Source organism: Xenopus laevis, chromosome 5S (assembly GCF_017654675.1).
Source record: "Xenopus laevis strain J_2021 chromosome 5S, Xenopus_laevis_v10.1, whole genome shotgun sequence".
NCBI lineage: Eukaryota > Metazoa > Chordata > Amphibia > Anura > Pipidae > Xenopus > Xenopus laevis.
Window position 1 is genome coordinate 48,645,270 of NC_054380.1, and position 27,549 is coordinate 48,672,818.

General features: G+C 38.5%; 1 protein-coding gene across 3 annotated transcripts in view; it reads left to right on the forward strand.

The window, feature by feature from the left end:
* Window positions 1–27,549, forward strand: part of sash1.S (SAM and SH3 domain containing 1 S homeolog) — a 197,726-nt gene that overhangs the window by 10,915 nt on the left and 159,262 nt on the right. For all 3 annotated transcript variants that reach the window (XM_018265308.2, XM_018265305.2, XM_018265306.2), the window contains exon 2: window positions 8,957–9,085. In XM_018265308.2, the coding sequence (XP_018120797.1) occupies window positions 8,957–9,085 (129 nt within the window). The remainder of the gene's footprint in view (window positions 1–8,956; window positions 9,086–27,549) is intronic.

Here is a 27,549-nt window from a genome sequence, read left to right on the forward strand (position 1 = left end):
TTCGGTATGCTTCTAATATACTATCGAGGTAACAGAACAATTGCCATCTCCCCTAATATGCTGCAACAAACAGCAAATACCTACAACTTCCCTCTTCTTGCTTTTTGCTCTAATCTGATTTTCCTGTTAAATCTCACCAGTGGCAAAGGGAAACAAATCAGTGAAATTACCCTTCCATATCCTTCCTTGCCCCTCTCTTTAAAGGTGACCTGTAACCTTAAATAATTCCAAATCCTATTCCATGATGTTAGTCAAGCAAAATACACCTCACTTACACTGTAAAAAATATTAAAATCTTTTTTTAGTCTTGGAATTCACAGCAAGCAGGCAGGCAGGCAGGCAGGCACCATTTTGTGAACACTGTTATTAAGGCAAGCTTTGCATCATGCCAGAATCTCGTGCCCGTGCACTGGCTACACAATGAGATGGTGAGTAGGGAGGGGGGATGTGGGGGTGCAGTGAAATCTAGGAACAGAAGAATGGAAAGTGAAAGTAATGGACAGAATAGTATCATCTTCTTCAGGGGTCTCTGTCCCTGACATACCTAGAAGGGTAATAAGCAAGTTTCTATGGTGGTTTCTTCTACTAAACATACACTCATCCGTCTATGCTCCATTTGGAGGCAAAAACATAAGGTCAGCTCAAGTCAGCTCTTCAATTCAGAGACCCAATGAGATAACTCTAGATGTGACTTCTAACCTGCTGAAAGGTTGTTCTCTGCACGCTGTAATATGTTGGATAATGAAATTTTGGACCTCACTCCAAAGCTAGTTGACTTGAAGTTAACCTTGCCTATGCCTCCTATGGTGACTAGGGAAGTGCAGTCATTTGCAAATGGCAAGAGTTTTGCAAGGCAAACCACCTCCACCTAAGTTCACTGCAAAATCATGATACATAGACAAAGACATGAAAGTGTACAGTTTTTTTACAATTTGGGCTTTAAAACACCTCTAGTTAGAGAGAACAACCTGATATTACAGTCTCATGCAGGCATACCTTATATGAAGGAGCTTGTTGCATCCGGGATAGACCTGGCATGGCATTGATATTTGTACTGGGCCATCAAGCAAAGAACTAAACCCTAGCCCACCTTCCTTCCCTCTCCACTGCCCTCTCCAAGCTGCTGTCCCTGCAATAACTGTTCTTTTGAAATGTTTCCCTGTGTGCCGTTCTACCAGAGTTTCTCAGAGGAGTACATAGGTGTCATGTTACCCTGTCTTCTGATCCTCTTTTGTTAAATGGCCGACATGGCTCTCGTAGGGGCATGCCCAGTTGAATTTATATCCTGAATCAGCTTTGACTGTGCATGTTCCTGCAGGATCAGTATCTCAGAAATGATAGATGGAGATACAGAGATAGGGGAAAATGGCAACTTTGAACTTTTCTGCGCAACTATGCAGATTTATGGCAGTTCGGGACACTGGAACTTTTCAACAGAATAGATGGAGGGAGCTTGGGGGGGGCAGTGGAGAGGGGGTTTAAAATAGGCTAGGATTTAGTTCTCCTATAAGTGTGATATTATGGACCAGCGAAAATCCACACGTGTCCATATTCTAAGGAGGGACGTTTCTTAGGCGATGAGCACACAAGCTTTTGGCTGACTGTTGTCAGACTGCGTATTTTTGCAGGCTGAGAGAAGCAGATCTGCTCAGTGCTCCTGCTCCATTAAAACGAATAGGACCACTTCAACTCACGACCACTTAGCTGCTCCTCTGTAGTGCCGGGTGCTCAGTCCGCAGTGTCCCCACTGCCAACAGTAATTATACGAACAGGAGGACGGCACTCCGGTAAAAAACAGGTTTTTATTGTTGAGTACTGCAAAGATACATAGGCCTTACGCGTTTCGGGAACACCTTCCCTTAATCATAGGCCTATGATTAAGGGAAGGTGTTCCCGAAACGCGTAAGGCCTATGTATCTTAGCAGTACTCAACAATAAAAACCTGTTTTTTACCAGAGTGCCGTCCTCCTGTTCGTATAGCTCCATTGATTTGAATCCAATCAGCATGTGTGCTTTCACACACAGAGGAGCTGATGTCAGTATTTGGGCCAAACTCCGCCTGTGTGTGACTGCACACAGGCTGATCAGATTCAAATCAATGGAGCAGGGGCACTGAGCAGATCTGCGTCTCTCAGCTGGATAAAATACACAGGCTGACAACAGCCAGAGCCAACAGCCTGTCTGCCCATAGCCTAAGAGACCAGGACTTGTCCTTTTCCAGACAGGGTTCCTTGCAGTTGACCTTTCTGAATAGGTCCAGTTTCCCCTGAAAAAGCCTATTTGTACTGGGAATAGTAGCACAATGGTATGAGATTCCACCAGACACTTGAGTGTTGCGAATTATCAAGAGGGGTTTAGTTCTTCTGTTGATGAGTTTTCCCTTTCATTTCAGTATATCCCATCCCACTTGTCTAGGAATCTTAATGGAACAAACCCTGAAAAAATAAAGTGCTTTAAAGTAAAGGAAATATAATGTAGTTAATTACTGGTAAAACTGGTGTGTTTGCTTTAGAAACCCTACTATTTAGTTTATATAAATATGCTGCTATGCTATGTAGCCACAGGGGCAGCCATTCAGGCTGGAGAAAAAGAAGAAAAGGCACAGGTTACATAGCATATAACAGATAAGCTCTGTAGAATACATTTGTATTTCACTGAGCTTATCTTGTATCTGCTATGTAACCTGTGTCTATTCTCCTTTGCATGGCTGCCCCTTTGGCTAGACAGCAGCTTATTTATATAATCTATGATAATATTTCTGAAGCAAGCACACGGGTTTTACCAGTGCAGGGAAACTATATTTTACTTACTTTGATACATTTTAAATTTTTTATGTTACTGTTATTTAAGCAAGGTTTTACTTACTGCACTTCAGACAGGAAAGATTTACCTAGCAAATCCAACAAAATGGGGCTGGGTGATCCCTCTTTTCCTATTTCGGAAGTAATTCACTCTGTCTAGCCCTCAATGCGAAAACGCTCAATTCCTTTATAAAGCTGAAATGTTTTACAGTAGAATAGAAGACTTGAATGATCTTCTTACATGACTATGTGCTAGCCAGTGGGCTATTGGAAGATTCTTTATACTTAGTTGCATTTACACCCCACACTGAAGAGTTCTTTGTTTTCAATAGGAAAAACATTGGATTCAATGGTATAAGGCCTCTCACCTCAGGGTCAGACTGGGGGGCCCGGGGCCCACCAGGCTGCTGTAGCAGGGCCCCCCTCCAGTGCCCTGCCAGGTTCCCCGCTGAGCCCCCCCCCCGCCGCACTGTGCACACTTGTATCTGCCGCAACCTGCCCCGATAAAAGGAGGCCGCGGCAGGAAGATTCAGCAGGGTGTGGAAGATTCGGCAGGGAGCAGGTCTGGACCGGCGGGGCCCACAAGAGCTTGGGGCTCAGTGGGTTTTTCCCGGTGCCCCTCCGGTCCAGTCTGACCCTGTCTCACCATCTCCAGGATGATGAAGGTGGTAGTAGGTCATATACACCTAAAGAGAATTTTCTGCTTTGTGTATAACAACAATTTTTTTTTTCAAAATTGTTTTTATTTGGTTTTCATAACAATACAAAATAAACAAACATAAAAGGGGTTTGGAGGTAAAAGAAAAACAGATAAATGTATATTCCATATTTGTTACTTTCTAGGTTAGGTTCTAGAAACCTTCCAAACAGCATTTTCAGATTAGTTATCCCAAAGAGAATATTTCTCTGCAAAACAGTATTTTCCCATACATAGTTTAAAAATACTTAACCGTTTGTATGCAGCATCCAATTAATTTGGTAACTCCTGGGGGGTGATTGTAAATTCTGCTCCTGTGACTGGCGTAGGTTTTGAATATATTGAACTGTGTCTTGTAGAATGGTGTTATTAAGTAACAGTTCAGTGTCATACCATGTTTTATGTCTGAAAAATGTGTGGGGAGTGAGGAAATGTAACTCATCCAAATGGAAAATAACTTTTCTGTGTGTTGTTCTTTATTCATTGCAGATTCCAACCAGTCCATATGGAAAATGTAGTGAAGTTTTTGTTTAACTAATGATAGCGGTGGTGGGGATGAGGAGAGCCAGTGATTTAAGAAGTTTTCCTAGACGCTGCCATTAACCTTTCAGCTAATTGTCTCTCAGAGCGTGTAAGATTTAGTTGTGGAGGTGGTATTCTGAAAATTGCCCATGTTAAAGTAAAAGTGTTTGTTTGTTGTGTTAGAGACTTCCAATATTCCTGAACCTCACCCCAGAACAGTTGGATAATAGGACAAAGCCAAAGACAATGTACGAGGTCAGCCTGGGGTTGATGACATCTCAGACAGTTGTCCGAGCTTAATGTACCCATATGATGTCTCCTCACTGGTGATAGGAGTTGTGTAAATTTTGTAACGTCATTTCTTGGTATTTGCTAGTAGATACACTTTTCATAGTTTTTCAATGGTATTGAAGTATTTTGGAAGCATCTGTTGATGGGATTGCGGAAGTCCATTTGATTAGAAATCATCTGGTGTTTCAATTGATAATGTGGTCCTATATCACGACAATTTAATAGTGGCACAATGTCTCGGCTTTATCCTCAACACAGTAACTCTGACATAATGAGACCTTCTAGAGAAACTTAAGTGTTCAAACTAATTCAGAGAGTCTTTGCTACGGATGTTAGAAGATCTTATAGGCCAACTAATGGTCTTATCTCTTGGCTTTCTCCAAGCCCCAATATACTACAGACTTTTATGCTAAACTAAATCAAAGTCCAAGGTGTGTCACTGGTCGATCCTCAAAAAAAGACAAAAGGGAGAAAAACAGGACAATAATAGTGTAGCGTTCTTTTCTAAAATCACACCTCCTTTGGCTTAAATTCACACATTTATCAGTGTTATTGAACCCACTTTAGCCTTTTTAAAGTGCAGGTGAATAATTTACCAAGTGCAATTACAACACCATCAAGTAAAAAGCATGTGCTAGAGTGAAAAGAGAAGTTGAAATGGTGAGGACAAGTACCCACACGATTGTGGTTCCACTTCTGGTGGTATATTATACTCACAGGCTGCCCATGTAAAATCAGAACATTAACTGCTCTTCAAATGGTTCCTTGGACAACAAAATAGTGGCATGTGCGGAAAAGCGTTTAAAAATACTTTAATAATGTTTAAAATCACTTTTAAAAACAAAACGGCATTCCTCTCATACGAGCTGAAGTCCCTGCAGTGTGTGGTATGATGTCCACGGTATTCCTCTCTTTGCCGGTAAAATATCCGTCCAATATGAATAGAGCTCCGTGGCGTCCCTCACAGTCCACTGCGCATGTGCTTGTCACTTCCGCCTACGTCACCGATCTCTCATACGAGCTGAAGTCCCTGCAGTGTGTGGTATGGTGTCCGCGGTATTCCTCTCTTTGCCGGTAAAACAGCCATCCAATATGCAGAGAGCTCCGTGGCGTCCCTCACAGTCCACTGCGCATGTGCGTGTCACTTCCGCCTACGTCAACGCTGACGCGTTGCGCCTCGCAGGCTTCCTCTTTGAGCGATGCCGACCGTTCTCTGAAACCACTCTTTATCTTCTCTCTTTCATCTCCTTTTTCCAATTTTTGATGTGTCAGGTCCAAAACTGCTGAGGAAATAACCTGTTCTTCGGCTCACCTAACTGACAGAAAAACGGCACTGCCTCATTTATATTCTCAATATATAATAGGAGTCGGCCCCTAAGATTATTAACTGATAACAGCACAGAGCATGTGCAGTGAATCAGCAGAAAAGAAGATGGGGAGCTACTGGTGCATATTTTGAGGCACAGATCTTCCCTGCTAAAGTGCTGTGGTTGCCTTGGGCTGGTACACAAGCCCAAAACACAATGAGCAATATTTCTAGCCTACTTCTTTAGTTAAGCTTTAGTTCTCCTTTAGGGTAGGAGCACACTGGGCGATTCGGGGAGATTTAGTCGTCTGAAACTTCGTGCGTCTTCGGAAAATGAATTGCCGTGCTTTAGCGCAGGCGATTTTTCATTTTAGCCAGCACAAGAGAGAGAGAAGGCATTCGGGCGATTGGTCGCCGCAAAGACGAGGCGATTAGTCGCCAGGCGACTAAATCTCCCCAAATCCCTAAATCCCCCTGTGTGCCTCTACCTTTAAGGTGGCCCACCAAAAAGGCAAAATACACTACAATGGTTCCTGAATGTTCCAAGGAGTCAAGTGACAGATCCAATACAGCATGATTTTCACTGCCAAACTTTGGATCCTATATAGTTTTTTCAGCTCCAGCAGAAGCGGATGCCTAACTGGACGCAAGGGGTACACGGAAATCTTCTTTCTCCCAACAACAGGAGTAGTAGACCACAACCCCTGTCTATGCAAGATTATAGTTTTTTAGTCTTACTATTTTATGCCAAAAAATGTGTAGTAATGCATTAAATGGGGTCTTCCCCTCCCATCCAGGATTAGGATTAACCTGGTGGACTCAGTACTAAAAATGATCATGCTCACTTACAGGTACTGCACAGAAATTCAGTAAAGTGTGAAGTGCCTGGTGGGAGTACAGGAGCCCAGGAAAACAGCCAATGAATGACAAGTAATAATGATGTCTAACAAATGTCTTATATACCTGTGGTAGTCCTTTACAGATCATTTTAATCTGTTAACATTGCCATGTAACACCCATTTGATTTGTCAACTTGATTTATTGTATTGTTGTGATTAAAACAGAAATAAAACTTCCACTTAAAAAAAAACAAAGTTTTCAAGACAAACAGACAACAAACCTGATAATAGTATACCTAGTATGACCTTAAAGAAGATAGCAGGCTCCAAAGTTCCCCTACAGTTAACCATAGAAAACTTCAGGAACTTCTGAGAACCTTCCCCCAGTTAATGTGGGATGTAGTTTGTCAACTACATTTATTGTATGTTCTGATTAAAACAGAAATAAAACCTCCCCTTAAAAAACAAAACTTTCAAGACAAACAGATAACAAACCTGATAATAGTATACCTAGTATGACCTTAAAGAAGACAGCAGGCTCCAAAGTTCCCCTACAGTTAACCACAGAATACTTCAGGAACTTCTGAGAACCTTCCCCCAGTCAATGTGGCTAGCAGCGTTTGTGAGAAGATAGCTTTGCCAACTATCTGATAACAGATTAAGGCATCATTGCGTCCGTGAATATATAAACGTTATAAAGCTCATTCCTGGTGAGTAAATAACCCTTCTATGGCCCAGTCTTTGGATACTATGCAGTTTTTATTAGAATTTGTGTCTTGCAAGTTTATCCTTTGTTTAACGGTGTTTATACTTAAGACATATGGATCTGCTTTAGCTATTCTATATCCATATTTTACAAAATAGTGTCTTTACTCCAGATTAATTAGAGGGGCATGCATTTCAAGACCAGTTCAACTCAAATATAGTTCTATTTGGGATATAGATCCTTTTTGTACCTTTCAAAATATCTTCCAAAACCACCTGCTGAGATGCCTAGACTATTATATTAGTTTGTTTGTTTGTAAGGTTAGATATTTGCTGTCCAAGGTGCAGATTTTTTAGTACATTTTATTATTATCCACTACTCCAGGGGTTTATCATTTAAGGGTCTCACCAACACCTCGCTTACCATGATTGATTTGACTGAGACATGAGTGATCCCTCCATAGGCATTGTTATGTGCATGCTGTCTTACTTGGAAAGGACTAAGTCAGTTAGGGTGGGAATTGATTTGAGTGTTTTTGCCAAGAAAATCCCGTTTGTCTTTGGCAGGGTATTTTATGGTGTTTTGTAGCCACCACAAAACACAGGCCCGAAACAGCACCATTGCCATTGGCCTTAAATAATTTGTAATGTAATTTGCTTCAGTGTGTTGACATCCGACCTCTCAGACCTAAGAGAATAGACTGTTCCTGTTTTTGAACCATTTACTTTATCTGCTTACAAACACTTTCTCTGTAATAAAATAGTTTGCTGGTCAGATTCTGGTTTATTTCTTTACATTTATTAATTTGGATAGTTGTAAAAAAAAAATCTGGTTATGATCCCCTGCCTTCTGTGACATAATTAAAGGGGGTGTTCACCTTCCAAGCAATTTTTCAGTTGTATTGTTTTTTTGTTCACCATAAACACATACTTTTTACAGCTGCTTTCCATCTTTTTTTTTTTTTACCATTTTCCCAAAATTTAAGTTTAAAGTTTAATGTTCCTAGTTAGTGATGGGAAAATCGCTGAAATGCATTGAAGTGTAGGGATGACATTTTTTAACCCTCAATAAATTTTTTCACAGTCTATGACCGCCTTTTTTGTGGCGAAACTAGGTTAAACATTTTTTGCTTATCACTATTCCTAATTTTTAAATATGGCAGCTACATTTTGTTGATACATTTCTCAGCAGTCTCTGTGGAATATTAGCAACTGTTGGACCAATTCTAACAGCTACCATTAATGAAACTCAGGGATTCTGCTCAGCAGGGCAAAAAATAAGAAATGTATCAAGTAATGTATCAATTTAGAACAGTTAAATAGTCGGCGACCCCCCTTCCCAGAGTTGCTGAAAAATTAAACTTTACACTTCAATATTAGAAAAACGGTTACAAATAGGTTAGCCATAGAAAGCAATTGGAGAAGGTATTTTAAGTAAGAACTTCCCAGTGATTCTCCCACATGCTATTGCTAGATATCACTCCTTTTCCTAGAATAATTGATGGTTGCAGGTCATAGATTCCTGCCAACATGTTTTTTTTCTATGGCTTATTTCAGCTGATGCTCATGAGAAGTAACAGGAGGTTTCCACTGATGTCAGTGAAGCATTGGGATTAGGGGCCTTTCTTTGCTGGCTAAAATATGCCTGTGAAGAAACTATTAGTAATCGATAAAATACTCTTTGGGGTAACTGATGTCTAACTTAACTGAAATTTATGATTAATGGACAAAAGCAGAATATGGATGTAGAAGGTTGTGTCACCATTAATAATTTTAATGTGTTCAATATTTGTAGGATGGTTCACTGGAGAACATTGATGACCTTGCTGAGCAATATGCTAATTATTACGACACCTGTTCCACAGATGTGTGTGAAAGAATGGAGAAACTGGCCAAGCAACATATTTCTCAAGACCTTGATGCAGTGAGTACAGTTTATTAGATAAAATAAACATTATGCAAATCCTTAAAGCAAGAGATAATTTCGTATAGAACAATATTATTGAGATTGTTGATTTAAAGGGATACTGTCATGGAAAACATGTTTTTTTCAAGATGCATCAGTTACTAGTGCTGCTCCAGCAGACTTCTGCACTGAAATCCGTATTTCAAAAGAGCAAACAGATTTTTTCATATTTCATTTTGAAATCTGACATGGGGCTAGAAATATTGTCGGTTTTCTGGTGTCCCAAGTCATGTGATTTGTGATCTGATAGTCTTGTCACTCTTTACTGCTGCACTGCAAGTTGGAGTGATATCACCCCTTCCAGCCCAACCCCCAACAGCCCATCATCAGAACAATGGAAAGTAACAGCTCCCTGGTAGATCTAAGAACAGCACTCAATAGAAAAAATCCATTCGGTTACATTGAGTAGGAGAAACAAAAGCCTGCCAGAAAGCAGTTCCATCCTAAAGTGCTGGCTCTTTCTAAAAGCACATGACCAGGCAAAATGAACTGAGATGGATGCCTACACACACCAATATTACAATTTAAAAAAAAAAAAACTTTTTGGGTTAGAAATTGCATTTTACATGGTAGAGTGAATTATTTGCAGCGTAAACAGTGTAATTTAGAAATAAATCTATACCAATAAAAGTATGACAGAATGCATTTAAATATAAGGGCAAATGAAAATGGAGCATTTGGTTATTGGTATCATCCCAGGAAAAACACAATATTCAAACCATTTTGATCTGTTGAAAGCTGCTTCAGAATTTTAACTAATGAACACTTTCTAGTATAGCAGATCTAGGAAGGAATTATACATTTGGGTATTTAAAGGGAATCTGTCGTCATTTTAAAAAAAATTTTTTTTTGCATTTTTATAAAAAACACACATGCATAAACACTGTCTGGCAAATAAAATGTTAATCCACAAATCCATGCATAAATTATTTTAGTTTGTATTTTGTCATGGGGGCTTCCATTTCTGCTCATTACACATTCATCCTGTGCTGCTCTAACAGCAGGCACAGCATTACCTGTGTGTTTGGAGGCAGCCACTCTGTAATGAAAAGCCAGGTCGCACTACGACATGAGAATCTAGCTGTACACTCCCCCTCCCCTCTCTGCCCATGCGTCTGATGTTTGGAGGAGAGAGGTCACATGTTTTGCAGAGAAGCAATTACTTTCACTTTCCTACGTTCTGCCTGCTCTACAGCTGCACTAGCAGCCTCTCCTCCCACTGACACTATCCAAGCTCCTGCCGTTCTGTAAGTTTGTTCTCTGCTTTCCTTTGGTGAGGGGAACTTTCTCTCCTTGCCGCCTTCCTAGTTAGTTTTACTGGTTACTAGATGAGGTAAAGGAGCTGTGAGTTCCCTCTGCTATCCACCTCACACAGACCTTGCTCCTTTCCTGCCTGCAATACTTCTTTTTACATTAACTACTTACTGCCTCCTTTCTCCTGAGCTATTTTAACCCTTCCTAGACTTCCTCTGGTTTTCAAGTATGTCCTCCTTATTTTATCCTTTTTTTCTATTCCCTGTCACCAGTCCTGTGAGTGTACTCCTGTGTTTCTGCCATTTATTTTTGTGTAAACAAATATAATAAACTATCTATATAAAATATTTTTTCCAGTGCCCAAATTGAATTGTGTGTGTGTGTGTATATATACATATATGTATATATATATATATATATATATATATATATATATATATATATATATATATATATATATATATATATATATATATATATTTATTTTTTGAAACGTAAGTGGGGGCAGTGATCACAGGACTATCTTATTTCAGTCCTTCTGAAGTGGTGTCAGTGGGAGCTTATCTTGATTCCTGCCTATTGTTCAATTGACAGGCTCAGCAGACAAGGCTCTATTTACATTACAGCAGCTTGTAGGAGGGAGGGGTAATGACATCACTCCAACTTGCAGTGCAGCAGTAAAGTGTGACTGAAGTTTATCAGAGCACAAGTCACATGACCTGAGGGCAGCTGGGAAATGTCAAAATGTCTAGCCCCATAGCAAATTTTAAAATTAGATATAAAAAAATCCATTTCTTGATTTGAAAAACGGATTTCAATGCAGGATTCTGCTGTAGTAGCACTATTAACCGATACATTTTGTAAAAAACATGTTTTTCCACGACAGTATCCCTTTAAGTAAATAAAGTTAGAGAAGAAAATGTTAAAACTGGCATATATTTGAATAAACATGTTTTTTCTCATGTGGTTCTGTAATGTTTAGCAAATGTTAGATTACGTTTAATAAATAATAGGTCTTGATCGATACTTTAAGATTTTCTAGCTTTGTAAAATGAGAATTGTAGTTATGCTCCTGAACCTTTGTATTTTGTGCTGCTTTACATTGTTAATGTCGCTGTTGTTTCATTGCAGAGAAATGTTTAAGCATAAGGTTGGTAGCAGTGTTTTATACCATGTGCACTACCTGTGTTTTTTAATGGCAACCTCCTATGTCTGTTCACAGGGGGCAGATTTCAGCTCATAAATGTCTGCATTTTTGGGTTGAAATCCAACCCATGTGGGAAGTGATTCAGACAGGTGTTCTTGTTTTTGCCTGCATGGGCTGTCTTGAGTGGTATTGTTTTTTTCTGCTGTGTTTGGATGACCCAAGTAAAATAAAATTACTGAATAAAAGTTTGAGATGTTTTTTGTTGTTGTTTAAATGTATTAGATGTTGTTTAACTTTCAAATTTGCCGTGGTATTTATAGAATAAAATCATTGTTCTCAGGATGAAGTAGCAACTGCCTCTATTTCTATACTGATGCTTTTTTGCTCCATGAAGGAAGGTGTTCACAGGGCTTTTCTAGAATTAGAATTTCAGATCCTCTCTGACTATAAGATCAATGATTCCAAAACACAAATAAATGGTAGTTTCGGAAGCAAAACTTCAAATAACAATTTGAACCCCTAGAATATTATAAAGATATAAATATTATAAAGATATAAATTCAAAAAACTATTCTTCATTAATATCAAAACTGTCCCAAAACCAATTTAAAGGAGAAAGAAAGCTACTGAGGTAGTTTATTGCCAATAGATTACCCACAATAGTGCAAGCTATAACACTATATTTATTCTGCAGAATGCTTTACTATACCTGAGTAAACAGTTCTAGAAACGCTCTATTTGTTTAGGATAGCAGCTGCCATAATAGCTTGTTGTGACATCACTTCCTGCCTGAGTCTCCCTGCTCACTCATAGCTCTGGGCTCAGATTACAGCAGGGATGGGAGGAGGGTGGGGGAAAGGGGAGAGGAGCAAACTGAGCATGCTCAAGCCCTAGCCCTGGAGGTTTATGCTGAAAACAGGAAGTCTGATACAGAAGCCCATGTATACACAATAGAAGGATAGAGATGCAGTGTTTCTTTTGACAGGACTCAGAGCAGCATTACTTTGAGGGTTTACTGGTGTATTTATAAAGACCTTTTTTGCAACCTTGGATTGATGCTAATTTAATCCAAATTGCAACATTGGCCCTGGGAGATACTGTATGTTACAACCATTCGAGGAATTTACTAGGAAACAATGTGTTGAACTAATAATACTTCAGATACAGGTATGGGACCTGTTATTCAGACCTGGGGTTTTATAGAAAATGGATCTTTCGGCTATTTGGATCTTTATACCTCGTCTACTAGAAAATCATGTAAACATTAAATATAAGGTGGGTTGGCTTCCAATAAGGATTAATTATACCTTAGTTGGGATCAAGTACAAGGTATTGTTTTATTACAAGGTACTGTTTTAATAATGGAAATTATTTTTAAAAATTTGAATGAACCGGGAGACTGCCCTCAGCACTTTATTTAGCATTATCTAATGGCATGTACTACTACAAAAAATTTGAATGAAAATGGTTTATTTAGATGAAGCAGTGTTTTACAGATGGGCTGTTTTATAGGTATTGCATTTGTTCAGGGGTATAGTTTTCCTTTAACTCCACATTAGCAAATGAAAATTGATACCAGTTTTGGTAAGAAAAATCCCCATTATGTGCAACTTTAAAACAAGGGTATACATACTTTTTCTGGTGGTATTTGTCCTCAGAATGTCTATCCAAAATCCTCTAACTGATGTGAACTCCCCAGAGGCAAGACCAGTCTGGGCAGTGATTGCCAATGTTATCAGATCATTTTAACAGTTCAACTAAGCCCCTCATTCTTCCTTTGGGCATGAAAGTAGGTCTTATAAAACATCCTCAATCAGGGCCGGATTTACATAGTGGGCGCCCCTAGGCCCACTGCCGTTCGTCGACCCCTGTCCCCTTCCCTTTATTCGTGCAAATTTTCATCATCTGGACTGGAGCAATGGGGATTGGCACATGGGAAATTTAAAAAATGATTGTATCTCCAGCGCATCCCCAGTTTTTTTGAACCAATGTGGGTGTGGGTGTGGTTGGGCATCATGCCGCCCCCCTAAAATCTTGCCGCCCTAGGCCCGGGCCTAGGTGACCTTTCCACAAATCCGGGCTGTCCTCAATCCTGAAAATTAGCAGCACACATACTGACAGCAGCAAGAACAATGCTAACTTCCACTTGGAACTACACTCCCCCACACTACAGGAAATCATAAATAAATTGTTTCAAAACAATGGAAAAAACTTAATGCAGATGAACCTGAAGAACTGTTTTCCCTGGGAATTTTATGTACAATAATTGCAGGTTCCTACCTAAAAATAGAATAACAACTTTATGATGAAAGTGCCACCCCTTTCTTAGCTTCTGTGGTAATTAAATATAGAATTGTTGTTCAATATCTATATTACTGTCTGCCTCATCATTACTGTTCTAAAAATCAGAAATTGTTTTTAGATTTGAATTACAATGTATACGACTTCTTTATCAAAGGGTAACTCCACAAAAAGATAACTTAAGCTTTTTGAAAAGTAAACATAATTTCAAGCAACTTTGCAATATACATTAATTAAAAGATATGCAGACTTTTCATGATTTATAATGGTTTGGAACAGTACCCTAAGCCTAGCCACCTGCTCCCCTTCTGATCTGTCTGACTATTTTGCTGAGCTGGCTGATTACCTTTACTTTGTATCAGCAGCCATCTTGTGCTTGGCCTGTATCCTCCAAATCCCACAATTCCCTGCACATATGATTTCAATAAGGAACAGAACATCACAGTGCAATGCATTGTGGGTTATGTAGTTCCTGCATGCTGTTTGTAAGCTATGGAGAACTTGTTAAAATTTGTTACATCAGTGTATAGTCCCTCCTTCCCTGCCAGGATTTCAAATGATGCAGAAAGAGAAGAATAGTTAACCAGCTGGATTGCAGCATACAAAATGGCATTTATTCATACTTTTTGAAGAAACCGGGAACTGTAATGGGTATATTAGGGGTTTCTGTGTTATGTGGATTTCTTTTGGTTTGGAAGCCGGAATTCCCCTTTAATTTCATTATGTGAATTAAATTTTAAATCATAAAAAGAAGGCAAAGGAGAAAGTGAAGAAGGAGAGATCAGGAAGATGTTGCAAAAAACCTGAACTGAAGAAGAAGGAAAATAAAGATAAATATGGTGGAGGAGATTAGGAGACACATTAGGAAAAGGAGTGCATGAGACATAAAAGACTAATATAAAAGTACTAAATAAAAGAACGGGATTATAATATAATGCTCCTTCCATCTAACACGTTTCACGTCATTAGACAGAATGTTCCCTGAGTTCCTCCCATCTAATGCATTTCAAGTCATTGAATGCATTGCCAGAGGAGGTGTGGTATGCCACGGAGTTTCTCTTTTTATAGCAAACTCATATCTCACAGGGATAAGATATAAGCAGTACATCTTTCAAGACCAAATACTGCTACCTTTAGTTAACCCTTTTGCTGATATTACATATTTGCTTCTATGTACAATAGTGAACCTCAGGCGGCAGCTGGGGAGGAAACTGGCGTACCAGTGGAAATGCATGCAGACACAGGGAGAACAAACATATTGCATGCATGTAATGCCCAAGTTGGAATCAAACTCAGGACCCCTGCAAGGGAGAAGTGCTACCTAATAAGCCGCCATGCGCCCAATTCCATGCTTGTTCATAAACGCTCATGATGTGGCAAAGGGGAGCAAATTTCTCCTGGCATAGATACACCGGCAGAGAAAATACCTATTGTGACCTGTATCTCAACTTGAAAACATAGCTCTTACTTCGGGCAACGAAGCAACGCTCATGCCATTCACATTCTTGCCTGTGGAAAGCCATTTCAGGGATATAAATTGCCGGCAGCAGAGAAGATTTATTACTTGGTCACTAATCTCTTGGTTACTAATCTCGCCGTGTGCCACCAGCCTAACAGTAGTTTTAAACCCCCCATGATGAAAACTCCCCACTGGCCCCCCTCTACTGCCCCCCTCCCTGCTTCCCCACTGCTAAGTGTTACCCCAGATTTGTGTCCCCTGTGGGATTACTGACCGCAAATGCAGAGTGAGCGAAGAGGAGCTCAGGGGCGACATCTTCTGGCACTTCTGTAATCTTCAGGTCTTTTTCCTTCCCTTCAGCAATTTCAGTCACTTCCGGCACATGCGCAGTTGTAACGAACCGGAAAACTGCTCCAACTGCGCATGCATCAATATGCCGCTCACTATACAAGGATTACTGAAGCACCAAAGATGGTGCCCATGAGCTCCGCTGCGCTCATGCATTTGCGGTCAGTAATCCTACAATGGACACAATTCTGGGGTAACTCTTAGCGGGGGGGCGAGCAGAGGGGGGGGCAGTGGGGACTTATTACCGTGGGGGGGTTTAGTTCTCCTTTAAGTGATTACGTATCTTTATTCAGTTGAAAGACTTCTTTGGTTAGTCTGACATTTGAAGTTCAAATTTTTATAGCTAGAATTTTTAGATAATAGAATTATGTATCAACATGTATGAATTAGTAGAAAAGTAATTAAAACAACTAAGGGGCATTGGGTGTGCTTGTGGTTTTATTTTTTTTAGAAGCATTATTTTGAAATTTAAAAACCATTCCTAAATACAAATCCTTGTATTTCCAGACAGCCTCAAGCTCATTTATTCATTTAATTTAAAAGTAAAACCAACAAAGCAATTTCTAGTTACACCATCCTTAATCTAGATGTTTTGTTCCAGGAATCAGAATCTGGCTATTAATAATATACACTACCTTAATTATTCATATTGCAGATCTGAAATGTGTGCACAGTTGTGGTTAAAATCTATGCAAATAAATCTGAATGCTGCAAAGCTTCCGTGGCATCTAACAGTGATGTCATTCTGTTCAGCTAGTCTGGTGACTGAGCTCACTTTTGTTGAAAATCAGATGCTGCTACATGAATAAAATCCCTGAAGAAGAGACTCTTTCTTTTAAAAGAAAAATGCCTATTTTGACACTTTTCTCCTCTATATCCTGCCAGAACCACAGAATAAAGAAAATCCTTTTAGATTTCTTTATTGCTTACACAGTTTCTACTCCTGCTTCTGCAGGCACATTCCCTTATGTGAATAACAGGTAGGACAATGTGATCTTAAACCATTTAAGGAAAAATGCTTTAAAGTTCCCGATCCTCTTTACCGTTATTTCAGCTTTGTATTTTTTTAAAATATTTCTTATCTGTTTTTGTATGATACACAGATTTTTTAAATTTAGTTTGTGCAACCTGAATGATATTTAGTATGCAGTGATGCTGTAAGGCTTACCAGAAACTTGGAATGTTTCCCGGAAATGTGGAGCTAGTGTTACTCCTTTTTGGTAAAAGGTGTTTCTTATAGCGTCCCACATAGTATGCACTCAATAACAGACAGAGAGAGATAACTGGTGTGGGAGATGTATGAGAGCCATGAAGAAAATGATATAGAAGTAGTTTTGGGTTTTACCAGTAGTAAGCCACCTGACCGGTCACACGCTGAGAGTCGGCTGTTGGTAAGGAGTGTAGATTATTCAGGCTGTAATCAGGGACTGGCAGCAAGGAATGTAGTGAATTCAGGCTGTAGGTCAGGGGCTGGCGGCAAGGATGGGCCCTTTATGTGAATTTGTTAACACCTCACACATACATGCATATCCCTTTTTGTGTCATTCGATCTATGGGCTGAATGAATATGATGATATATATATATATATATAATTGAGAACAAAATACCAGCACCAAGGATCCTGTGCTGAAAAAAACTTGTATTGTTACATAGTATGTTCAACCGAAACGTTGCTTATACATACCATGTAACAAAAAAAAACAATACGTTTTTTTCAACACAGGACCCTTGATGCTGGTATTTTGTTCTATTTCCTGCACAATATATATATATATATACACACACACACACACACACACACAAAATCTCTCTCTGGTGCACTGCAAGGTGCAAGCCACTCGTAAGCCTCATAAGCCTGAAGAATAGTAAGGCTAGATTGGACTTTGCTAAAAAAAACATCTAAAAAAGCCAGCACAGTTCTGGAAAAACATTCTTTGGACAGATAAAATCAAGATAGACCACTGCCAGACTGATGGCAAGAAAAAAGTATGGAGAAGGCGTAGAACAGGTCATGATCCAAAGCATACCACATCATCTGTAAAACATGAAGGAGGCAGTGTGATGGCTTGGGCGTGCATGGCTGCCAGTGGCACTGAGACACTAGTGTTTATCGATGATGTGACACAGGACAGAAGAGGTGTTCAGAGACATACTGTCTGCTTAAATCCAGCTAAATGCAGTCAAATTGATTGGGAGGCGTTTCATAATGACGCAAAACATACAGCCAAAGCAACCCAGTAGTTTATTAAAGCAAAGAAGTGGAATAGTCTTGAATGACCAAGAAAAAAGCTTCAGTTCCTCACTTTTTATGCAATCTTTTTGTTCAACCCACTGAATTAAAGATGAAAATCTGCAGTTGTTTCATTTAAAATTCATTGTGGTAATGTACAGAACCAAAATTAGAAAAAGTTGTCTCTGTCCAAAGATTTATTGTCCTAACTATGTGGGGCACATTTACTAAGCTCCAGTGAAGGATTCAAATGAAAAAAACATTGAATTTCGAAGTATTTTTTGTGGTACTTCGACCATCGAATAGGCTACTACGACCTTCGACTTTGATTCGAACTATTCAAACTAAACATTGTTCGACTGTTCGACCATTTGATAGTCGAACTACTGTCTCTTTAAAAAAAACTTAGACTACATACTTCGGTAGTTTAAACCTACCGAGGTACAATGTTAGCCTATGGGGACCTTCCCCATTACTTTTCTAAGCTTTTTTTGATTGAAGAAAAATCCTTCGATCGATCGCTTAAAATCATTCGAATCATTCAAAGGATTTTATCGTTTGAATCTTTCCTTCAATCGATCGATCGTAGGATTTGCGGTAAATATATATATATTTTTTTTATGTATGTGTATACAATATATATATATATATATACATATAATAAGTTAGGTTGAAAAACAGACAAGTTCTTTTTTTAACCTGCCCAACTGCTAGTTGATCCAGAGGGAGGCAAAAAATCCCATCTGAAGCCTATCCAATTTACCAGAGGGGGAAAAAATTCCAGTGTGAACATCACCAATTTGGCTAAGATTTTCCATACCTTTTACCAGCTTAGTTGCCCTTCTCTGTACCCTCTCTAATACAATAATGTCCTGTTTGAGACCAAAACTGTATGGCATATTCTAGATGGGGCCTTACCAGTGCTCTATAAAGTGGAAGAATGACCGCTTCCTGCCGTGAATCAATGCCCCTTTTAATACAGCTCAAGACCTTATTTGCCCTTAATGCTGCTGACTGGCATTGCTTGCTACAGCCAAGTTTATCATTTACAAGGACTCCAAGGTCCTTTTCCATAATGGATTTGCCTAGTGCAGTCCCATTAAGAGTATAAGTGGCTTGGATATTTTTACATCCCAGGTGCATGACTTTTCATGTATCAAAATTGAATCTCATTTGCCACTTAGCTGCCCAGTTTGTCAAGATCCTGTTGCAAGGATGCCACATCCTGGATGGAATTTATTGGGCTGGATAATTTTGTGTCATCTACAAACACTGATATGTTACTTACAATACCGTCTCCATAGTCATTAATAAACAAGTAAAAGTGGACCCAATACCGAGCCCTGAGGGACCCCACTAAGAACCTTACTCCAAGTAGAGGATGTACCATTAACAACCACCCTCCGTACCCGATTCTGTAGCTAGTTTCCTATCCATGTGCAAACAAATTCATTAAACCCAACAGACTTTAGTTTAGAAAGCAGACGTTTGTGGGGCACGGTATCAAACATTTTAACAAAATCCAAATAGATCACATCTACTGCCCCCCCCACACTATCCAGCATCTTACTTAGCTCATATTAAAAAGCAATCAAATTTGTGTAATATGAACTATCCTTCATAAAGCAATGCTGATTGCTGCTCATAATGCCATTCACTAGCACAAAATTTTGAATGTGATCCCTTAACAAGCCTTCAAATAATTTGCCCACCATAGATGTCAAATTTACTGGCCTATAATTGCCAGGCTGAGATCGTAATCCCTTTTTAAATTTTGAAATTACTTCAGCTTTTCTCCAATCCATAGGTACCATACCAGATGAAAGCAAATCTGAGAAAATCAGAAATAGGGGCTGGTCTGAAACGGAACTAAGGTCTCTTAGTACCCGGGAGTGTATGCCATCAGGCCCTGGAGCCTTGATTATATTAAATTTTATTAAAGCTTATGGATCATATCCCGAGTCAGCCACTGACTTGATTGAGCTGAGCCATCAGTACAGCTATGAAGTGAATCTGGGAACTCAGACTCCTCTATTGTATACACTGAAGAAAATAACTGATTTAGCACATTTGCCTTTTCTGTGTCTGTTACAAGCCATACTGGTACCATTATTGAAAGCAGCAACACTCTCAACCTGTATCTTTTTACTATTAATATATTTAAAAAACATTTTGGGGTTAGTCTTAGCCTCTGCCGCAATGCACTCTTCATTTCCTTTCTTTGCCTTCCGGATTGCTGATTTACAACATTTATTATAGTGTTTATATTCATACTGCAGCTTCTGTCCCAACAGACTTGTAGTTTTTAAGTGCCTTTCTCTACTTTCCTATTAACTTCTTTACTCCTATATAAAGCCACATAGGGTGATTCTTAAAGCTTCTACATTTACTCCTTAAGGGAGTAAATTGAGAACAGTAATGATTTCATATCATTTTAAATGACAACCATTTATGTTCTGTGTTTTTAGTTGAAAACTTAATGCCCAAATCAATGCTTTGAAGGGCAGCCCTCAAGGCACTAAAATTAGCTATTCTGAAATTCATGTTTTTTGTTGCCCCAATGTATATTTGTTTTTTGCATTTGAGATCACTAGGTCCAGAATAGCATTTTTTTCTGGTTGGCTCCTCAACAACCTGTGCCATAAAATTGTCATGCAACAAGTATATAAACTTGTTCCCATTAACTGATCTGGCAGTACTGTTGCTCCAGTCAATATCTAGGTAATTAAAATCCCCCCATTATCATTACTTTATCCTAACTAGCAGCCTTTTCTATTTGCATCATATTATGTATAATATATATATATATAGATATATATATATATATATATATATATATATATATATATATATATATATGCAGTATGCAGTGTATATATCAGAGAGCGACACAGCTTAATTGTAATCAGCTTGAAAACTTTAATGTTTTGAAAGCTTACTATTAAACAAAGGTGTCACCTTTATACCACCTTTATACCACTTTTGTTATTTTTCATTTCTAAAGGGTTACTCTGTGACATAGAGTGTAGTGAAACGCAGGCAGAGATCAAACCAGAAGTGACATGGCAATCCAAATGCAGTACATGGCAAAGATCTGAACAGCAAGGTCAAACAATCAAAGGTCAGCAGAAAAAGGTCAAAGAATTACCGTATGCAGGTTTAAAGAAGGCACTTGTACAACGTGACATTAACAATGTCCGAGCTCCAATCCCTAGGTAGAACTGACCTTAAATAGCATTTGTGCATCATTCTTAACAGTTGAGGAGCATGGACATAGATGGTAGATTCTGTAGAGTTACCCTCTGGACCAAAAGCCTTCTATTTAATAAGGTAATGGTACTTTTGTACAGATAGAGCCCACCATCAGGGTCTTTTTAATGCATAGGCTTACCTAGGCTATAGCCTAATGGTCTAGTGTGATCAGAGGCCCATCTAGCTTTCTTTTTAAAATTATTATTTGTCTTTACATGCAGATTTAGGCATGTCTTCACTCAAGCTCTCTACACCAGGTCAGGATAATTTCACTGGCATGTACCAGGGAGCCTGTGGAAAGTGTAACCTAGGTGTCTCATTAATCCACTACTGCCCACAATTGATTCCAAATCAAATTTTTCTTGAACTGATAGGATCTGATGGAGAAGAGACACAATTTGGAAACTGTTTTGGAACAAAAAGCTTAAACTTTGAAATACTGGATGCACATGTAAATTACCACAGCAATCTGTAGAAAAATAGATTTAAGCTGGCCATAGACGCAATGATCCGATCATAAAAATCGTGCATTCATACGATTTTCGGACCGTGTGTGGGGAGTCCCGCCATTTTTCGTCTGGCGGAGATCGGTCGTTTTGTCGATCGAACAGGTTCGAAAATTTCTGTCGCCTACCGATAATATCTCTGCATGTATTGGCGATGGTACCATTTTCAGTGGGAGACTGTGACTAGCTTTGTCAGTCATAACTATCGTACAATTGCTGTCAGAGATAGTACATTGGCTGATCTGTTATTTTACTACTTTATTTGATCAGAATGGTCTTTGCATCTATGGCCAGCTTAAGGGACCAATAAAAACATTGTGCCAACTTTTTAGGTGGACAGGCAAGACTCCGGTTGAAAGTAGATAGTCAGACTTCTGGATTAGGATTTCTTTTTTTGTCAGTGAAGTATCTGAAGTTAAGTTGAGCCTTCTGTAAATTTTACTGAAGGGTATCCAAATTTGTCCTGAGGAAGGCAAGTCTCTCTTGAAGAGCTAGCATGGGGGAAATCTTTAATTCCTGGAATCATGGTAAGATGATAACCAAAACTGGAATGGATTCTGCTTAGTAGGCACAGGCATTTGTCTGTAAAATGATAACCAAAAGAAAAGATTTGTAAACCTACACATAGGGCTTTCCAAAGCCTTGATGACTAAGGCCCAAGCCAACCTATTACTTTTTAATAAAAACTTTCACAGTCTTCATAGCTGAAGGGGCATGCACTAGATCTTTTTATATGCATTTATATATATCACAGAGAGTGCCATGCAGTTTAACTTGGGAAGAAAAACAGCATTTAACATGCATTATAATTAGATGGTAAAGTTGTAATATGTGGGTAATTGTATTATAGAGTCAATTGCATTCTTTACTTTTAGATATAAATCTAAATATGCAGAAGTGACCTTGGGTTTGTTAAGTAAGGGACAGACAGATGTAAGGAAGAGCATTTTTATTAGTTTGGTACCTAAAATATAAAATACAAAATGTTTTTTCTTATTATTTTTCTTCTTTTTATACTTTCATATCCTTTCTTACTTTCTCTAAATCTTATTTAAAAGCTTTGCTTGTCCTTAAAATGTTTATAGTAAATGTAACATTTTGTAATTGGGCCAGTGTTGTTAGTGCAGTACTACAGAGGTCTCATCCTTTCTGTTGTTGTAGGCCATAGTCCTTAAGAACAATCTTTTGTCAATTTTTGAGTGCAGAGTACACAACAAATTGTGGTTTGCACAAAAAAAATTATACTTATTCACATTTATGGGAAGTGCACAAAGACCCAGTGCAGCAGGGGTTGCACGATGCCCAGAAGTATCAACATTTCATAGCTTTTTAAAAAATCCCCAGCGCTCCAGCTCCCCCCTCCTGTGCATGTGAGGTGGGCAAAGAGTGGGCACAGGGACCAACTGGGCCAGGGCTGCATGAATCTAAATCCAGGCTTGTGACCAGTTATTTTTCACATAGAAAAGAACAAGAGGTCACCACTTTAGACTTGAGGCACCGAACTCTTAATTGAAATGAACCCAGCAAGATAAATCCTTATTTTGGACTTCTTTGAAATGCTGAACACTGTCTGTGAGTAATAACAATTGGTCATTACCCAGATACTCGCAGAGTCCACAAGCAGGGCTGCTTTAACCATAGGGCCAACTGGTTCAAGAGGGAAATTGTGCCAGAAGGGTTCTTTAATATAACTTATTTCCCTTCCGCTGCCCTCCTTGCTCCCTCACCCTACTTAACCCTGCCATTCTTCTGTATTTTGTGAAGGGCTGTGCGTTCCACAGTGGAATGCACAGCCAATCTTGGATTTTTCTGCAGCGTACTCAGCCGGCATAGAGAGAGAGAAAATTCACCAAATGGCAATGGGAGCAGAAGGAAAGAACAAATCCTCACTACTGGTATTCTGCTTGTACAAGTGTAAGGTAATGCTTTCAATCTATCCACTGATCTCACTAGTATGTATGGAGTTAATGGAGTGCTTATTGGACATTTTTCAGTGATCTTACTGGCAGTCTGGGGTTGATGGATTGCTTTTTGGCCATTTCTACAGTGATTATAGTACCACAGCTAGGGTTATTATGCTGTTTATCCACTTTCTATAGTAATTGTTTTGGCACTTCTGTGGTAATTATTATGATTATTTTCTGTATTTATACTGGCACTCCTAGGGTTTATATGGTAGTTATTTATGTTGTATATTATTATACTGGCATGTCAAGGGTTAATATTCCTATTATACATTTTACTTAGGGATTAAATTGGCACTTCTGGGGTTAATAAAGCATTATTCTTTTTTTATACTAATTATAGTGGCTAATCTGGGTTGCGTTGTATTAAAATGGGCATTATATTTAGGGGTGTGGCCAAAACATGGGCATGGTTTAAAAAATATAATTGCTGTGCCCGGTACACTAATATGGACCCACCATTTGGCGCTTTGCCAAAGGCTCACAAAGGTCTTAAAACACTCTGTACACAAGGCATTTTTTCTCATACATTTGGTCAATTCTCATTAAATATTTTTGCCCACAATTGACCTACGGTACTATAAATATACTGTCTAGGGGCCTTGTATTTTGCACATCTGAAAAAAAATGTTTCATTGGGTTGTCTATAGATTTGTTTATTATGTTTCTTTTTTTTTTTTTTTCTCTCATTCAAAAAACGTGTTTATTGAAATAAAATTGTCGACATATTTGTATAAAAGCATCTGTTACATGTATCCCATTGCATAAATAAACAATATTTCAGTTAATGCAATCGTTTTTGACTGTATACATTTCAATATAAAGAAATAAAATACAGGACAGAGAAATAAAAATAAAGAAAGAATGAATAATTAAAAGAAAACACAAAAAAAAATAACGAAATAAGTAAGGCAAGGCAATATGTCCATATAAAATAGTCTAAAATTTATAGTAACACTTTCAAGCTACATCATGTCAATGAGCACTTGTTTCACCTTTATTTCCTAGAAATTGCATCCATAAGAACCATGTGGCCGCAAATTTCTCATGGGTGTTATTTATATATGCCGTCAATTCCTCCATTTGATATATCTCACTCACCACTTTATACCACTCCTCTCTAGTAGGTGGCTGTAAGCTCCTCCAATGTATTGGAATTAAGGACTTTGCTGCCATCAGGAGCTGTATCAATAATTTTGTCCTTGAGGGGTCAAAAGATTCAATCTTGTGCAACAATAGTAGGGTCGACGGGGATTTAGGTAGTTGAATTCCAGTTATACTTTTACAGTCTGACAATACATGTACCCAAAAAGAGTTTAACACTGAGCAATTAAGCCAAATATGTGATAAAGTTCCTCTTTCCATCCTACACCTCCAACATAAATTGTCTGAACACAGACCCATTTGTTTCAGCCTCACAGGAGTTCTATACCACCGTGATAGCAATTTAAAGGAGTACTCTTGGTATTTATTACTAATAGAACAGCGGGAATTAGTTTGGTAAATGTGGGCCCACTCAGAATCACTAAAAGTCGTATCCAGTTCAGCCTCCCATTGATTTGCATAAGTTGGTCGGTCTGTGCATTTCAAGCTGTTTATTAACTTATAGAATACAGAGATCTGATGTGGAATATTCCCTTCTCTAGCACACAGGGATTCAAAGGTAGTTAATTCTCTGACCTCTATTCCAATTAGTTTTAAGTCCCTCATCCAATGTTTTTTTATCAATACATGTTTTAATCTTGGCTTCGAAATTCCAAAGGCCTGTTTAAAACCGTTATCATGTAAGCTAAGCGGGAACTCAGGATTTCTATATAACGGCTGTTTATTATGTTTCTATATAAATGTTATTTAGTTTGAAGGTTATTTGCACTTCACCAAACTATTATTATTATTATTAGGTAAGATTTTCTTCATCACTAACAGTCATCATCCAATAGACCCCCACATGTTTTGCAGGTTATTTCCCCTTAGCCACATTATGTTTATATTATTATCTAAGATTTCCTTCATCACCGATATAATTTATCCAATAGACCCCCATATCTTACTATTTTTTCTAGCTTTAGGGTTGCACTGTCACAAATGGCATGATCATACATCTTTCTTTTTTTTTTTATAATTTCCTATCCTCCTCTCTTACTTTCTCTAAATCTCATTTAGAAGCTTGGCATGTCCTTAAAATATTTACCGTAGTATGTTGTAGCATTTGGAGGATTGCAATACTCTTGAATGACATTCAGTCTACCGTCCTCAGATGTATGTTCAAAAGAACTTAAATCAAATCAGATGGCTTAAAATAACCATGTGTGATAATGATGATATCTCATGTATGAATATATAATGTGATATGCATGTCCTTGAGAAAGGACTTTGGCAAATAAAAATATTTATTTAATCATATTCAAAGACCTGCAGATGCAGAACTTTAGTTTTAGCTTTTCTTGCACCTGGTTTTTATGTTTAGTGTGCACCTCTGTGATGTAGTTATGTATGTTTATTTTTATTTATATATTGCTTCTTGTGCATGCACTTCTGTATTATGAATAATTAAACCAATGCATGTTGTTTTAAGGAATATTCAGTTCAGAATATGAAAAATAGAAAGATGTCACAGTAAATTCTACAATTTTTGAAAGACTACACCTGTTACATAAAAAAATACAAAAGTTTATCTGATTAGATAAGCTCACATGAACCCGTAGAATAAAACTCACAGAAATATACAAACCCATTATACAGAGGGTCTCTTAGAAAAAGTCACAGCATACAAGCACAGTATCTAACGCACTCATACATGCAGATTATAGCAGATCAGAGGTACTCACCAAGTCACAATAACACACAAACACAGCATCACAGAGAAACACTTGCACAGACTAACAGATATATAGTCACAACTTTTCTGTGTTAACTCCCTGTTTGTGTCCTCTGTACTTTGCATATAACAAACTGTCTGAAGAAATGTTTAAAGCAAAAAACACATTTTGGGGTTGGCACTGCAATAAAGTCCATCAAGTTCAACCCCTCCAAATGGAACCCAGCATCCATACACACAAATAGGGATGGGCGAATTTTTTCGCCTTCTTTCGCTGTGGAAATTATGCACATAGACTTGTATTTTTGACGAAACAGGTCAAATTCGCCCATCCCTACACACAAACACTGACCCCTCCATACACTAACTATAGATTTTAGTATCACAATAGCCTTGGATATTATGATTGGCCAATAAATCATTGATAGCCATCACAACATCATCCGGCAGTGCATCACTGTGAAGAGCCACCTACGCTGCTTCAAATGAAAGTTCTTTTCCTCTAGTCTGAAGGGATGGCCTCTGGTATGGTGATCCTCTTTATAGGTAAAAAGGTCCCCTGCTATTTGTCTATAATGTCCTCTAATGTACTTGTAAAGTATAATCATGTCCCCTCTCAATTGTCTTTTTTCCAGAGAAAACAACCACAACCGTGACCGTCCACCCTCATAATTTTTTTCCCCATCCCTTTAATCAGTTTTGTTCCTATTCTCTACACTCTCTACAGCTCATTTATATTGCTCTTAAGGACAGGTGAGGCCTTACCAGAGACCTACAAAAGGACAAAATTATGTTTTCATCCCTTGAGTTTATGTCCTTTTTTTATACAAGACAATACTTTATTTGCTTTTGTGGCCACAGAATGTCACTACCCAGAATTTGTTATCCACAAAACCCCCTAGATCCTTCTCATTTAAGGGAACTATCAATAGTTTAGTGTATAACTTGCATTTATATTATTTTTTCCAATGGGCATAACCTTGCATTTATCAACATTGAACCTCATTTTCCAGTTTGCTGCCCAGTTTTCCAATTTAGTCAAATCACTCTGCAAAGTGGCAGCATCCTGCATAGTTCTGCACAATTTAATATCATCAGCAAAAATACGAACAGTACTCCAGGTCATTAATAAACAAGTTGAA